The 16641-nt window shown below is 33.0% G+C and overlaps 1 protein-coding gene across 1 annotated transcript; it reads left to right on the top strand.

Moving 5' to 3' along the window:
* The first annotated feature begins 14513 nt into the window (after positions 1 to 14513).
* Positions 14514 to 16139, top strand: LOC128292740 (uncharacterized). The gene is made up of 3 exons (XM_053027656.1): positions 14514 to 14577; positions 15026 to 15208; positions 15307 to 16139. Exons 1-3 carry the CDS (start codon positions 14514 to 14516, stop codon positions 16137 to 16139), a joined length of 1080 nt encoding a protein of 359 aa, XP_052883616.1.
* Positions 16140 to 16641: the final 502 nt, after the last annotated feature.

The raw sequence follows: 16641 nt of genomic DNA, 5'->3' as shown, positions 1-16641 counted from the left end.
GAAACTTCTCTTGTATCATTCATTTTTCAACATTAGTGAATTCTTTCTTCTTTGTCTATGATTTTTTCCTGAAAGGACTTTCACATAAAATCTATATTTTCTTATTTTCTTTGCGATCGTTCTACCATTATTATCGACGTTTATTATAACATACTCCATTAGTTGAGCTTTGACAATGAATGATGGTCACTAAACTAACTAACCGTCTTCTTACTATTTAGCCGATAAATTGGGGTGATTGTTTTTAATCTAAAATTACTAAACTACTCTAGCTTAAAATGCAACAGAGAATAAAATAGGAAAATAATCGAAGATAATCAAATAAGATAGACAATACTTAGGAAAGAATCCACCTCCGTAAAAATCCCTAAATTATATTAATATCTCTTTTGAGAGTAAGAACAATTGACTCTAGGTTGATTAATTGCAATTTCTTTCTAATTAAAACTCCTATTGTCGCATTAACTCAATTTATGGACTCCCCTATTAGATTTGACTCTAATCCGGTAGATTTATGTTGCCTTATTTCTAGGACTACATGCAACTCCACTAAATTATGCTAGATTTACTCTTAAACAGGACCTTTTGCTCCACTGAATTAAGCACATTAGATATGAATTAATACCCAGAAATATTAAAACAAGAAATAAGCATACATAATTGAGAATATGAATCAAGTATTTATCGCATAAATTAGAAATTAAATAATAAGATTCATCATAGGTTTCATCTCCCCAGGTATCTAGGGGATTAGTTCATAATCCTAAATGAAAACATCTCGAAGTTGGAATAACCACAAGACATAAAGAAACTCAATAAAACTTCAAAAGAAATTAAAAGGAGATCTTCGATCTTGATGGAGATCCGCTTCCGAGTTGATTCTGATGGCATTCTTCGAGTGTTTTCTTCAATCTTCTCTGATGGCTCTTTTAGGTCTTCTTCTAATAGTTATCTATAGACTTTAGAATGATCAGAAACCCTAAAAATTGTGTTTTTCCATGTAAAAGGGAAGCAGGGTGCAAAATCGACACTGGCTAGCACATGGGCGTGTGGCCAGCTCGTGTGGAAATACCTAGGCTATGTGGATCCTAAAAACAGTTCTTTTTATCCGATTTTGGCTCGTTTTTCGCTCCTTTCACTCCCCTATGCTCACCTAAGTATAGAAACATGAATTTAAAGGATTAGGAGCATCAAATTCACTAATTTGCATAATTAATCATCCAAAAAAGCATCAAGAATAGGATTAAAAAATGTTACTTTTATAGCTTATCAATGAAGCATCTCAATTGGGGGATATTTCTTAGGAAACAATTCTCAACTTTGGCCACCTAATTGCATAATTGTTCTGCGTGTTTAAAACATATTTGTTAATATTATATGTAATTGAGGAATAGCATGTAAAAATATATTGTTAATTACAAAGTAACAATTTTAATTAATTATAATTTATTATTATTATGGGCCGACATCAGCGATCAATATGGCCTAGTCATTTCCACACGGGTAACTCACACGCTCGTGTGTGATGCAAATAATTGAACATGGCCTGAGTAGCCTCACACGGGCGTGTCCCTGACGAGACCTATTTCAATTCTACTCAGAAAAGGCTACTTTTGGGCTAATTTGGGCATTCCAAAATGTATATAAACACACTAGGAGGGGATTGAAAAACATACAGAGAGGAGAAAGCTAGGAATTACTCGAAGAACACTGGTTGATTCATCTTGGAAGCAAGGATCTACATCAAGACTGAAGATCTCCCTTCAATTTCTCTCGATGTTTTTAGGTTCTTTATGTTTTGTTGTTTTCCCTATCTGAGATGTTTTCTTTCACAAGCATGAACTAAATCCCCTAAATACCTGAGGGGGATGAAACTTAAGACGGATCTTGTTATTATTTTCTGAATTATAAGATAAATATTTGATTTGTTCTTAATTGCGATATTAATTCTTGTGTTAATATTTCAGAATATTAATTCAACTTGAATGTGCTTATTCAGTGGAGCAAAAGTCCCTGTTTAAGAGTAGATTCAACACTATTAAGCGGAGTTGATCGCAATTCTAGACATAGGACAATGAAAATCTACCGAATTAGAGTCAAATCTAATAAGGAAATCGATAGATCGAGTTAATGCAACACTAGAGGTTTTAATTAGAAAGAAATTTCAATTAATCAACCTAGGGTTAGTTGTTTTTAGTCTTGAAAGAGATATTAGCATAAATTAGGGATTTCTGCTGATCAAGTCAAGTGAATAAATTGTCTAGTTCAAAGTCGAATAACAGGTGAAGTCTAGGTGGATTCTTCCTTGGGTATTGTCTTAATCAATCAGTTTTCCAAAAGTATTTTCCCCAATCTATTCTCTGTGCATCATCATTCTTAGTTGTGTTAGATAATTAGTTTAGTTAAAATTAGTTTAAAACAAATCCCTTTATTTTTTAGGCTAGATAATAAAAAGATAGTTACTACTAGTGCTCTTAGTCCTTGAGGATTCGACATTCTGGTCTTGCCATAGCTATACTATTATTCGATAGGTGCGCTTGCCTTTATCATGAGATTTATTAGTTTTGGATGATCATATTACTCACAATCAGGCTACTAGAGTACTTGAATGTATGTGTTCTGGTCTTGTTTTCGGGCCTGATAGGTGGGGGAGACGCTGTAAACACTATAATGTGGGCCATTGAGAATGGTTTGGAGATTTTTGCAAGTTCTGGTTGGGTTGGGTGTGAACACCTTGTCATTGAATCCGAACCCATGCTTTCTTTTTCTTGGTGAATTTTACAGAAATATTTACACATGTGGACTCCCTGGTGAATGCTATTGGGTCTATCCCTGTTTTTACAGAAACTGTGAAACTATTCATTGTGGAATCGATAACATCAAATGTTAATAATTGGAAATGGAGGTCAGGGAAGACGGCCACTTTAGGTTTTATTTGATGGAATTAAAAATTTCTCTTGTATAAGAAAACGATAGACCCATACTCATCAAATAAATGCCAAGGAAAAGTTAGATTGTATGGTGGAAACTCTCAACATTGGCAATTATTGTCTAAATTATTAACCTTGTAATTTATTTGTGGAAAAAAACTGGAAAGACTAGGCTGTATTTTGCAAAGTCAATACGTCATCTTCGAGCAATTAAGAATAGAAAAGTCTATGTTCATAAAATGCAAACAAATAATTTTAGAAACCTTGGAACTTAATCAAATTCTATTCCAGATGTATGCTACTTAATGGATTCAGCAGAAAGTGATAGAAAAACAAGTAGGACATTGACATCTTGTCTATGGTGAGAAAAATCTGGATTCAGCAGAGTCCCAACCGTGGACCCACCATTGATTGTAGTTTAAATTACGAACGTCAAAATAAAGTTCAAATTTTCTTATGATTTCAATCAACACCTTAATTTACCAATCAGTTAACATAATTAATTATATGTAAAACTTATTTACTAATAAAATATATAATAAATAAAAAAATAGACAACTTTTGCACCAAAATCATTTTGTTAATTATAATATATTTATAATGATATCCTCAGTAATAATAATGATATCTTCTTGCTCGTCTCCTATATTCTACCGGCTTTGCCTTGCTTCCCTGCAGTTTCTACGAGTTGTACTTTAAATTTCACTATCAAATAACAATGGTCTTGACGGGTTTTTTCTTGTCAGATACTAAAAGAACCTATTAGAAACAAATTAAAGAAAAAACTAGAATGCAAAAAATAAAACTAAAAACAAAAATGAAATAAAATAAATGGCTAAATTAATAAAAATGAAGTGTTCCTAATATTTTAGTCTCCTGCAACGGCGCAAAAAACTTAATGGTTACTAAACTAACTAAAAATACGAAAAAAGTAATTGCACCTATACAACTTTAAAATTAATATTTTCCATTAAAAATACTTGTAGAAGCCCAAATTGCCCGGGCCCGATTTCATCAAAACCCAACCAAACCTCTAAACCCACTAAAACCCTTAACCCATGACCCATTTACATCTACCCAAACCCATTACAAAACCCAAATATTAAACCCAATTCAAAAGCCCATTAACCCTTCCAAAAAAAACCCTAACCCAAAAAAAAAAAAGAAAAAAGAAAAACCTAACCCCCCCAAAAAAAAGAAAAACCTAACCCCCAAAAAAAAACTAAAAAACCCTAGCCACCAACCACTTTCCCACTTGCCCCATTTTTCCTCCCATTTTTGATATCCATTGTCTACCACCACCACCTACAAAATAGAAAAAGAAATAATAGAAAATCATGTAAAAGATGGCTATAAAAAGCCATTCAAAAATCATGTAATGAGGAAGGGGGGGATTTTACAAAGATTGAAAAAGGAGACAAACACAAAAATCCCTTCAAATTTTGAACACAAAAGAAACATCAATAAAAAGGTTGCATTTTTTCTTTTTTCCTTTTCGTTCGAATCTTTTTTCTTTCTTTTTTTTGTATTGTTTTTTTTTTCTTTCTTTATATATACATATATTGTTAAAAATTTTACCTTTTCCTACCACGATTGGGGTGGTGGTGAAGGGTGGTCGACGACGGCGGAATCGACGATCGACGGTGACCGCCCCCTTGGCGGATTTCCTTTCCCCTCCCTCTCTCTTCTTTCCCCTTCTTTTTTAGGTATTTTATATATATTATGTATATATTTTTAATGCCATTAGTTATATATTTCTTATGTATATATTCTTAAATACTATTATGTACATATATATATATTTTAAATACCATATTGTGTATATATTATTATTACAAATTATTACTATTGCTAGTATTATTATAACTATTATTATATTAGTGTATATTTTATGTACATATGTATATATATATATATATATTTGCACATATCATTATTTTATATTATTGTTGTAAATTTTTATGTATATATTTTTTATGTACGTTTCCTAATATTTTCTTTTATTGTAGATATTATTATTATTATTATTACATACTTTTATTATATGCATATATATATATATGTATTTTATGTACATATTATTATTTTATATTATTATTACCAAATATATCATTTTTCCTATTTTATTATTAGTACATGATTTGTTTTTATTTTGTAAATATCATTATTATTGTTATTCTAATATTCTAGTATTCCATGTTAATATTTTTCATTAATGATATCATTTTTTTAAGTCCTTTATCTATTTTTAATTTCTCACTTTAGGAATATTTTTCTCATGTTTTAATTAATTTCAAAAATAAGGCAATGTACCGATTTAATATTAAGCCATCGATTTCATCGCTATGTTGGGTGAAATTAAATACATGTGTTAAAAAACAGGACACCCTTTCTAAAAAAATTGAAAACTAAAATTATCATTTTTCAATCGGATCACGATTAAATATTATATTGAACTCGTATTTTTGAAAATCAAGTCAACACATGTTTATGAGATACCAATTTTGGGCGTCGCGAGGGTGCTAATACCTTCCTCGCAGAATCGACTCGAACCCCAATTTTTCTCTGGACTTTCACGTAGACCTAAATTTGGCCTTTTTTTTGTTTTAAAATAATTAGGTGTCCGATCACACCTATAAAAAAAGGATCGGTGGCGACTCCCTTTGTTAATAAAATCGAAAGTTGGTTTTCAAATGTTTAATAAATCGCCACAATTAGCGACCAAGCGAAACTAAAATTTTTTTTTATGTCGCTACAATACTTATACAACTTCAAACACATTTTGGTACAAAATTAAATGTTGAGACAGAACTGATCCAAAAAAAATTAAAGATAAAGTGATAAAAAGGGATAAATATTAAAAATTAAATTTCATTTTACCAAAAGAGATTTATAGCATGGATTCAGATATATATATATATATATATACACCAAAATTTATTATGCAACTTAAATAATACATTATTAGAGTTTGTTTGACCCGAATCTTGTGACTTGTTCAAAAAATAAATACAATGGCAAAATAAAAGGATCTGTGGAGGCAAGAGGCCGAGGGTTTTTCAACCCTGAAAGAGAACTATACTTCTACTATTTGACTTTGATTATAACATGGTTTTCCAATATTTAAATAGATATAGTCGAAACTTCTCTTGTATCTTTCCTTTTTTAACATTAGCGAATTTCTTCTTCTTTGTCCATAATTTTTTACCGAAAAGACTTTCACGAAAAATCTATATATTCTTATTTTATTTTCTTATTTCTTTGCGATCGTTCTACCATTATTATCGACGTTTATTATAACATACTCCATTAGTTGAGCTTTGACAATGAATGATGGTCACTAAACTAACTAAAAATACGACAAAGGCAAGCACACCTATTTAATAATAGTATACTTCTGGTGAGTAGGGAATATTGTATCCACGAGGACTAAAAGTACTAGTAATTACTGTCTTCTTCTTATTTAGCCTATAAATTGGGGTGATTGTTTTTAATCTAAATTTACTAAACTACTCTAGCTAAGAACGCAATAGAGAATAAAATAGGAAAATAATCGAAGATAACCAAATGAGATAGACAATACCCAGGAAAGAATCCACCTAGACTTTACCTATTATTATGAATCTAAATTAAATGATTTATTCACTTGTAACTAATCTGTAGAAATCCATAAATTATGTTAATATCTCTTTCGAGAGTAAGAACAACTGAGTCTAGGTTGGTTAATTGAAATCTCTTTCTAATTAAAACTTCTATCGTCGCATTAACTTGATTTATGGCTTCCCCTATTAGATTTGACTATAATCCGGTAGATTTATGTCGTCCTATTTCTAGGATCGCATGCAACTCTATTCAATTATGCTAGATCAACTCTTAAGCTGGGCATTTTTCTCCACTAAATTAAGCACATTAAACATGAATTAATACCCCTAAAAATATTAAAACAAGAAATAATCATACATAATTGAGAACAAGAATCAAGTATTTATCGCATAAATCAAAAATTAAATAATAGGATTCATCATAGGTTTCATCTCCTTTAGGTATCTAGGGGATTAGTTCATAATCCTGAATGAAAACACCTCGAAGTTAGAATAACCACAAGACTAAAGAAACTCAATAAAACTTCGAAAGAAATTAAAAGGAGATCTTCGATCTTGATGGAGATCCGCTTCCGAGTTGATTCCGATGGCATTCTTCGAGTGTTTTCTTCAATCTTCCCTAATTGCTCCCTTAGGTCTTCTTCTAATAGGTATTTATAAACTTTAGAATGCTTAAAAACCCTAAAAATTGAGTTTTTTCGCATAAAAGGGAACAAGGGTGCGAATCGACACGGGCTGGCTCGTTTTTTGCTCCTTTCACTCCCCTATGCTTACTTAAGTGTAGAAACATGAATTTAAAGGATTAGGAACATCAAATTTACTAATTTACATAATTAATCATCTAAAAACACATTAAGAATGAGATTAAAATATGTTACTTTTATAGCTTATCAATGAAGCATCCGAATTGGGGGATATTTTTTAGGAAACAATTCTCAACTTTGGCCACCACATTGCATAGCAGTTCTGCATGTTTAAAACATATATGTTAATATTGTATGTAATTGAGGAATAACATGTAAAAATATATTGTTAATTACAAAATAACAATTTTAATTAATTATAATTTTTATTATTATAATATTATATTACATATTTCTTTCTTTCTTGAATGATATATATATATATATATATTATATCACTTATTTTGATTATTTATGTAATTATCTTAATAATTTTCTAAGTCAAGTATGATAGTTTAAGGAAATTGTCTTGAAGGAGCTGTTTTATCCTTTACCTTCCTAATTTGTTTGGTTTGGTTAAAATTTTGTCAAAATAGAAGATTGATGCAAGTTTTTAAGTAATTGTGTATGATTGTAGCTATTAAGTATTTTTTAATTATTAATTAAATAAAAACAATTTTATAAAACATACATATACCCAACTAAGAAAGGATTGTATGAAACAGTGATGCCACGTCATCAGTATCCTTTCCAATAGTTTTATGCCACATCGTATTTTATCTCGAATTTCGAGATTTTATCCTGAAAAAATCAAATCCAAATTAAAATACTAAAATTGGGATAAAATCTCAAATTCGGATAAGAGTACTGATGTGGCATAAAACTATTGAAAAGGGATACAGATGACGTGGCGTCACTGTTTCATACAATCCTTTCCCTACCCAACTAGGGTACTGGGCCAAGTTGAAAACCATTATTCAGGAATATAAAAAATAGAATAAATGGTACTAGGCAATCACAGAGATTGGCTTTACCATATATTGAATGCTAGTGCTAATTCAATGACTCATTTTCTTTAAAAAGCAATTTCAGTGAAATAAATGGAAGTAGAAAGACTTTTTTATAATTATTTATCATCGTTCGTCACATAGTCTGCCTAGGAAACTCTTAATTAGCACCAAAAAAAGAGAGATTATGTGTATCTGTATACGTGAGTGGGTGCATGAATTAACTAAATCAAATTTTGAGGTTAATAGATTATATCTCTTTAAGGATGCAAACCCTGTTCGCATGAGTGGATTCTTAATTATTAATAATACTATTTTCATATACATATTTTAAGCTGAATAAGTATTCAATCTTTCTGCCCTAACCTAAACTTTAAAAAAAAATACTGAAATATATTAACTATGATTTAATGTGTAATTATATATTTAAATTTTGATTTTATGTAATTTTAGACTTAAATTTTTATTTGATCTAATTCTTGTAAATTATTAACATAATTATTGATATAATATTAATTTATGTTTATATATTTTATATATAAATTATTATATTTATTTAATATAAAAATATACTTGATGTATTTATTTCTTTAACAAAATGTATGATTAAATCAAAATTAAAATTTCAAGTATACATTTGAACCATAATTAGAGTTTCACGTATATAATTGCACCAAATTAAAGTTCATGTATACAATTGAACATTAAATCAAAGTTCATGTATAATTTTAAGATTTATCCTAAATATTAATTTTTTTATTAAACTAAGTATTATATATATACTGAATTCAACTTCAAAAATTTTATTAAAATCTTTTCTTTTAATATTTGTATGTAAACTATTAAATTAATTTATTATATTAAAACCTCATAATAATCACATGTGCAACATATGATATTTAAACTAGTATACATATTGTTAAAAGCCAATATAAAAGATTATTAATCCCCAAAACAAAAATGGAAAAGCAACCAATGGGTTAGTGGTTCAAAATTCAAGGTAATATTGGGTCACATTAAGAAAAAATTCGAATTTTACTATCTATTTGCTTGACTTGATAGGATCAAAAAAGTTTTTTCATTGATCAAAATTAGTGTTTTCAAAACTATATTAAATCATTCAATTGGCAAAAAATTAGTTTAAAGATAATAGTTGAACTGGTTGACTCACAAACCAATACATATAAGTTGAACCAAGCTAAAAAACCTAGTTGAACCGATTTTCTCTATATAAAACTTGTTACGATTTAGTCCTTAATATAAACTTGAATTAGACAGAAAATAAACTCAGATTAAGCTAAAATTTTTAAGGCTTACATAAATTGACTAAAAGAGGGTTGGTAAATGTATAGATCTAAATTCGAGTTAGTTTAACCATAGGTGGTAAAATGACAAGAATGCCCTCAGGTTAAATTACTTATAAAAAGTTTAAAATTGGTTCACAAATTGCTTTTGCATTAATAAATAAATAATAAATGGATAAGATTGAGGTGTTATAAGGTCAGGGTGTGTCTTGGGAGGTCGTTAGCCGGAGAGTCATTGAGGTGGCTAATGTAACACTTTGAATTTGAGTCGGTTCATCCCGATCGGGCTTGGAGTGTCATAGTTCACACGGGTTAGTGACATGAGCATGAGTCCAGGTCGTGTAACTCACTGTTTGCGAATTAGGACTGCACAAGTAAATGACATAGGCGTATGCCAGGCAGTGTGGGAAACATGAAAAAGCACACGGGCTTGTGCCAGACTATGTGGAGTTACATGGGCTAGTTCTCCAAGCTGTGTGAAACCACACGAGCATGTGAAGCAATATTAGGGTGATTGAAGCTGCATTTATTAGGGTGATTGTTGGTGGAATAAATCTTTGGAGTGTTGTTTTTCTTCATTCTTCAGTATGGGTGACAACTCAAATCATTAGTGACCTCTTGCAAATGGTATTGTAAAGTTTAACATGGATGGCTCCTCTAGAGGCTGTCCCAGAAAGACTGGAATTGGAGGGCTACTAGCGTACTTGAATGGATGTGTTCTGGTCTTGTTTTCGAGCCCGATAGGTTTGGGAGACGCTATAAACACTGAATTGTGGGCCATTGAGAATGGTTTGAGATTTTTGCAAATTCTGGTTGGGTTGGGTGTAAACACCTTGTCACTAAATCTGAATTCATGCTTTCTTTTTATTGGTGAATTTTATAGAAATATTTACACATGTGGACTCCCTGGTGAATGCTATTGGGTCTATCCCTTTTTCTTTCTTTTAGGGAGTTTAATAGCTAGGCAGATGGGTTAGTTAAATTAGGAGCTGATACGAGTTCATTGTTTTTTATGTAACTACTGTGTTTTATTTAATATAATTGATTAAGCTTAGATGATCATCCCACTACAGGAAATTAGGATTTTAGCGGCATTTTTAGTGGCGTTTGGACCAAAAACGGCACAAAGGTTATACATTAGTGGCACTGATAGAAAAACGCCGCAATAAGTAAAGAAATAGCAACATTTATGAGAAAAACGCCACAAAATGTGAGAAATAGTGGCATTTTTGGTCCAAACGCCATGAATATGTATTAATTTTTTACAAATCGGTGCTGTTTTGTTAGCCCTGAAATGCCTTAGTCATTTTCCCCAAATTAGTTCCCCCTCCCCAAAATCCCTAAGTATTTTTTCCAGAACCCTTCCCTTTTTCCCCAATTCATTTCCCCAAAATCAGTTCCCCCTCCCCGAAATCCCTAATTTTTTCCTAAAATCTCTTTCTTTTTTTCCCCATTTTATTTTCCCCAAATCAGCTCTCCCCTTCCCCGAAATCCCTAACTTTTTTCCCAATTCCATATATTTTTTCCCTAACTTTTTCCCCAAATCAGTTCCCCTCTTTCTAAAATCCCTAACTCTTTTCCCCAATGTTTGTTGCATCATCGTCGGTAGCCCTTTGCTGCATCTCCATCTGCAGCCCTCTGCTGCATCGCCGTGTAAGTTTCATGTTTTTCTTTTTGTTTGTTTGTTATATTTTTCCTCATCTTTCAAATCCTAATATTTAGCAATGCAGAAACATCTCTTCTGGATAAACACTTCACTAGAAACAACAACCCAGAAAAGAAGAGAAAGCAGTAATCTGGTAATTTTTCGTTTAATTCAATTAATTTTTATATCTATTGTAGAACCCAAATTTTGCCTGGGGCCCATAAACCATAAACCAAGATAAAAATAATTAATAGTCCATGACCCAAAACCCAAACCTATCCAACCCAATTACAACCCAAAAAAATTAAAACCCTAAAAGCCCAATCAGCCCACAACCTTAACTAATTTTCAACAAACAAAAAAGAAAAAACTAGCCGCTCCTCCCTCTGTCCTCAAGATTCAGTCGCCCCATGCTACCTCTACCCTTGGCCATCACGTGCACCACCCACACCTGACACACCTGCAACAGAGACAAAAACAACAGCAAAAGAAAGCATGCGAGGGATGGGGGAAAGAATAAACAAAAGAACGAAAACAAAAAATAGGAAATGAATGTTTTGTAGATCGGCTTTAAAAAGCCAAAATCGATCACAAAAAAAGGGGGGATTTTTTTGATATTTCGAGGGGAGAAGGGATTGTATTTTAAGGGGGATTTTTAGAGAGGAATCGATTGTATTTTGGGGGGATATATATATATATTTTTTCGGAGATAATAAAAAGTTCAAGAGTAAATCAAGAATCGGAACTAAGTTTTGAAAGGTGATTTCCCTTTTTTTTTTTGAATTTTCTCTTGATTTGGATTTCATTTGTTCTGTTTCCTTATCAATTTTTTTTAAAAATGGTTTTTTTTAAAAAAAAAACAAGAGAGGGAGAGAGGGGACTTACCGACGAACTAGCGACCTCGGCTCGCCGATCTCTGATGAGGGCGGCGCAGGCCTAAGAGAAAATTTGGGAGCTTTCTCTCTGTTTTTCTTTAAGGAAAATAAGAGAGGTGATGGGTAATTTTTGTTTTTATTTTTTTAGTTTTCAAAAAGGGTTGTTCAATGTTTTAAAAATAAAAAAATAAAAAAGTAGGCTTCATTTGTTTTTTTTCCCCTCAAAAGTAGAGCCTTGGGAAGGGGAAAAGTTGACCGTGCATTAAGGGATGGAAATGTGCACATTTCTTTTAAATGAGAAATTTTCGCGATTAGTCCCTGTCCTGGGTGCCTACGTTCAATCAAGTCCTTTTTTTGTTTTCTTTAAATGCTTTCAAATTACCCCGAAAATTTGCGCCCAGACCCCTCCCTCCTTACCCACGTGTGCATTTTGGTCCCCTTGTATCCTTTTATTTTGTTTTCACTCTAGAATTTTATTTTTTAATTCAATTAAGCCCTATTTTGTTTATTTTAGACACTTTTATCACAAATTTTTTTGGTATTATTATTAATCTAATATTACTATTTTTTATTATCATTTTTTAAATTATTTTCCTATTATTTATTATACTATTTTTTTACACTATTATTTATTATACTTATTATATCATTTTCATTATTTCTTATTTCTTTTCATCTAATTTAATCAATTGGAGTTAAGTTTCACATTATTATATTATTTATTTATTTATATATTTGTTATATGCTTCATATATATATATATATTTAAAATAAAACTAATTATTTTATGTACAAATTGTCATTATATGTATCACATTACTTGTTATATTATTTTTGTTTTACTAATAATCATTTTTTCTCAGTATTATTTCTTTTTATATACATATTTTATAATAATTTTAAATATAGTTTATTATACTTGTTATATTTTATTTATCATGAAGACGAGACTCAATATTTGGCAATTCGCGGAATAGTGCCCTAACGTGTTGGGTTGCAATTTCTCGTTTGCTCAAAATAATAGAATATTCCTTTAGGTTTTCACTCATGTTTATTAAAAACCTTTCAATACAGAGGATGTTTGATGTTTGGCGATTTGAGGATCGTGCCCTATCGTGTTGGGTTGCGCTTTTTCATTTGTTCTAAACAATCGAAGATTCCTTCGAAATTTCATTCACATTTTCTAAAAACCCTTTAAAACGAAAGAAGTGTTCGATGTTTGGCAGTTTGGGGAATAGTGCCCTATCGTGCTGGGCTGCAATCTCCTGTTTGTCCAAAATAATCGAATATCTCTCCGGAATTTCACTTGTATTTTCCAAGGTGAGGCAATGGTCAATGTTTGGAAATTCGAGGAATCGTGCCCTCTTGTCTTTGGGTTTCGATTTTCGTTGGACTAAATAGTTAAGCATCCTTTTATGATTTTATAATTATAAATTTTCGGATGTCGAAACAGGAAGATTTTTGGTAACCAACTCAGGTTATTCAAATGTTATTAAAAAAGAACCACATTTCAAAAACATTTCAATTTTAGACATAAGGACAATATTTAATCGATTTGGAACCAATTTTGGGCGTAGTGAGGGTGCTAACCCTTCCTCATACGTAACCGACTCCCGAGCCCGTTTTCTAAAATTTTCGTAGACCAGAACCATTGTTTTAGTAAACTAAAACTTTTTTATTAAAACAACCCAAATTTTTAGGTGATCCGATCACACCTAAACAAGAAAAGATTGGTGGCGACTCCATTTTCACTTTCCAAAAAGTCAATCCATTATTTTTAAATCGAAATGAAAAAATGGTTTCGACAGCTTTGCGACTCCACTGGGGACAAATGAGAGTCGAGCCATAAAAATCAATTATTTACTGTCCTTTTATCGAAAACTGAAAATTTACTTTAAAAATCATATATCTTTCGATTGCATTTGATTGTGTGATTGTCTTAGTGCGGGTCTTGTAAAATAGCACTGCATTTCATTGCATGACCACTGTGGTCACACCTTCTAAGTGGGAGTAAGAAACTACACTTTCGTGAGGTTTTCACCTCCGCATGGGCTAGTGGATTGCTTCCGGGGTACATCCGTACCTATGATTTCGTGAGATTTTCATCTCCGCATGGTCATAGGGAAATGTATCCTCCTGAACCGAACTTGATCTATATGAGCCTATAATGGGTGAGGATTGAGGAATCTACTGGTTCGGGTACCTTATCTCTAGAACTAAACCGCATATAGTGAACCTTAGGAACCATCCTTGGGTGAAGCCACATCGAGCCTTAGTACTTACCCGTATATGCATCATAGTTATCGTTTATGCGCTTACATTCTATCGCTATTATTTGACACTAACCGGTGTTTTGTTTTGTCATTTTTGCATAACATTACATACTAAATGAGGCATTAATTCGTATTCAATTACTAAGTTAGAAAATTTGACATGGAGAATGAATTTCTTAGTAAAGTCGAGGATAATGCGGCCGTTCGTGCATGGTCGGAGAGGCTACAATCAGAGAGAGGGGATAGCTTGGCAGAAGGGTATGTATCGAGCTGCAAGATTTCACTCGCGTCAATGTAGTACAGAACGAGCTGCAAGAGTTGAGAGACATTTGGGCTAGTTGGAATGAAGGAATCAAGCAATTGTTTTACCAAAATTATGGTGACGTATCCTACCTGCTAGATATTAGAGTCGATAAGCATTTGTTCCGAGCCTTGGTGCAGTTTTGGAATTCTGCATACAAATGTTTCACTTTTGGAGAAGTGGATTTGGTACCTACCATGGAGGAATACACTACTTTGCTCAGGTGTCCCAAAATTCAAGTCCGGAAGACTTATGCTCGAGCTTTTAGTAGTCAGACTTTTGTGAAAAAACTGATTAGCATTTCTGGGATGAGCGAGCCTTGGGTCACTGCTCGGATTCAGTAAAAAGGAGATAGCAAATGTATCCATTGGGAGAATTTGCGAGATTTGATCTTGACACATCCAGATGAAAGAAAGAGGGTTGATATATTTGCCTTAAGCATCTACGGATTAGTGATATTTCCTAAGGCTTTGAGGCACGTAGACGAGGCGGTCATTGACTTGTTTGATCGCCTTGAAAAGGGAATCACACCGGTACCGGCAATATTGGCAGAAACATTCAGATCTTTGAGCTCATGTCGGAAGACAGGCGAGGGGCGATTCATTGGATGCGCACAATTATTGATGGCATGGTTCCACGGGCACTTTTGGAAGATAGATAAAGTTTCCTATCGAGTCTTCTCCGAGGGTTCTTCCCCGTTGAAAGAAGAGGCAGCTATACAGAGGAGAGAGGATATCTTAGAGACATTCTTCAAAACCTCAAGGAGGGGGATATCAAGTGGAGAGCTTATTGGATGGTTCCTGACGAGATCATGTACCGATGTGGTAGCTTTGATTGGGTGCCATTGTTAGGAATTTGGGGAGCTACTGGGTATACTCCGCTGTTAGCCTTGAGGCAATATAAGTCAAGGCAGTTTGTACCCACGACCTATGGGCTTGCTCAGAGTGAATTCTCATTTAAAGGTGCTCATTATAAGAAGAGAATTCAGGAGTTATCGGATGCTTGGAAGCAAACTTGTTGGATAAAGAGGTTAGCCATCGGTTCCATGGTAACGCCTAAGTATAGCAAGTGGTTTAAGAAGAGGATTAATGATAATATTCCTAGGCCAAGCTTGGAGAATGCTCAACCTATCGAGGAACAATTACAAGTCGCCCCATCAGAATTGGAAATTATAAGGCAAGATTTTGAGAAGAAGAGTTCAGAGCTCGGGAAGAAGATAGAACAGTTAGAAGAAGAGAAGATGCATCTAAGATTAGACGCTGATGTTCAGAGGTCAGAGGCTGAGAAATGGAGAAAAGGAAAAACTAAGGCCGAAGAAGACCTAAACAGCTTGAAGACAGACTACAAGAAGCTGCGCCTATCTATGAGGACTGCGGGTTTAGGTAAGACTTCCGAACAATGGCGCCACGAAATTCGAGAAGAAAAAGCCAATACCGATCGATGGGAAAGAAAATTTCGAGAAGTTCAGGCACGAAAAGAAGATTTGGAGAAGAGTCTGTCGGAGAGCAGAAACGAGTGAGGTGAACTAAGGGCTAGAGTGGCAGAACTCGAGAAGTCTCTGCATCAGTACCGAAACCGCAACACCGCAATAGAGCTGAGGGCAAGCTTGAGCCAGATAGAAGAGATGAAAGGAAGAATAGGAGAGTTAGAGGCATCACTGCAGAACTGTGAGATGCGGATCCAATTTTTCGAGGCAAATGAGGATCGTCAGAAAGAGCAGCTTCACCATGCACAAAACCAAGTCAGAAACAGAGATTACCTTATGGGGGAAGCCATAACCCAAATTCGGGAGGTAGCAGACTACTTGCAAACTTTAGCGGTTCAAGCGGACATACTGAGCGTGAAGTATGAGTTGGAGTCGGATCGCGGACAAGAGCTGGCCTCGTTGCTTAGAAAAATTAAGACTCTAAGTGTTAGAGCGAAATTTTATTTGTAATTCGACTTTATGTAAAAGATTTTATTTTCGAGTGAAATTTTCTAAGGGCAATTGAGTCAAATTTGATGCCTCCTTTACATTCATG

This window comes from Gossypium arboreum, chromosome 5 (genome assembly GCF_025698485.1).
Source record: "Gossypium arboreum isolate Shixiya-1 chromosome 5, ASM2569848v2, whole genome shotgun sequence".
In the NCBI taxonomy this organism is placed as follows: Eukaryota; Viridiplantae; Streptophyta; class Magnoliopsida; order Malvales; family Malvaceae; genus Gossypium; species Gossypium arboreum.
The sequence above is the reverse complement of the archived record's forward strand: the minus strand, read 5'-3'. Positions and strand labels throughout refer to the sequence as shown.

Excerpts from the sequence above, each read along its gene's own strand:
- LOC128292740 (XM_053027656.1), top strand. The coding sequence starts at position 14,514 with ATGCGGCCGTTCGTGCATGGTCGGAGAGGCTACAATCAGAGAGAGGGG. Across the intron at positions 14,578-15,025 it reads GGGGATAGCTTGGCAGAAGG|ATGAAAGAAAGAGGGTTGAT; the intron begins GTATGTATCGAG and ends TGACACATCCAG. Across the intron at positions 15,209-15,306 it reads GAGCTCATGTCGGAAGACAG|GGTTCTTCCCCGTTGAAAGA; the intron begins GCGAGGGGCGAT and ends GTCTTCTCCGAG.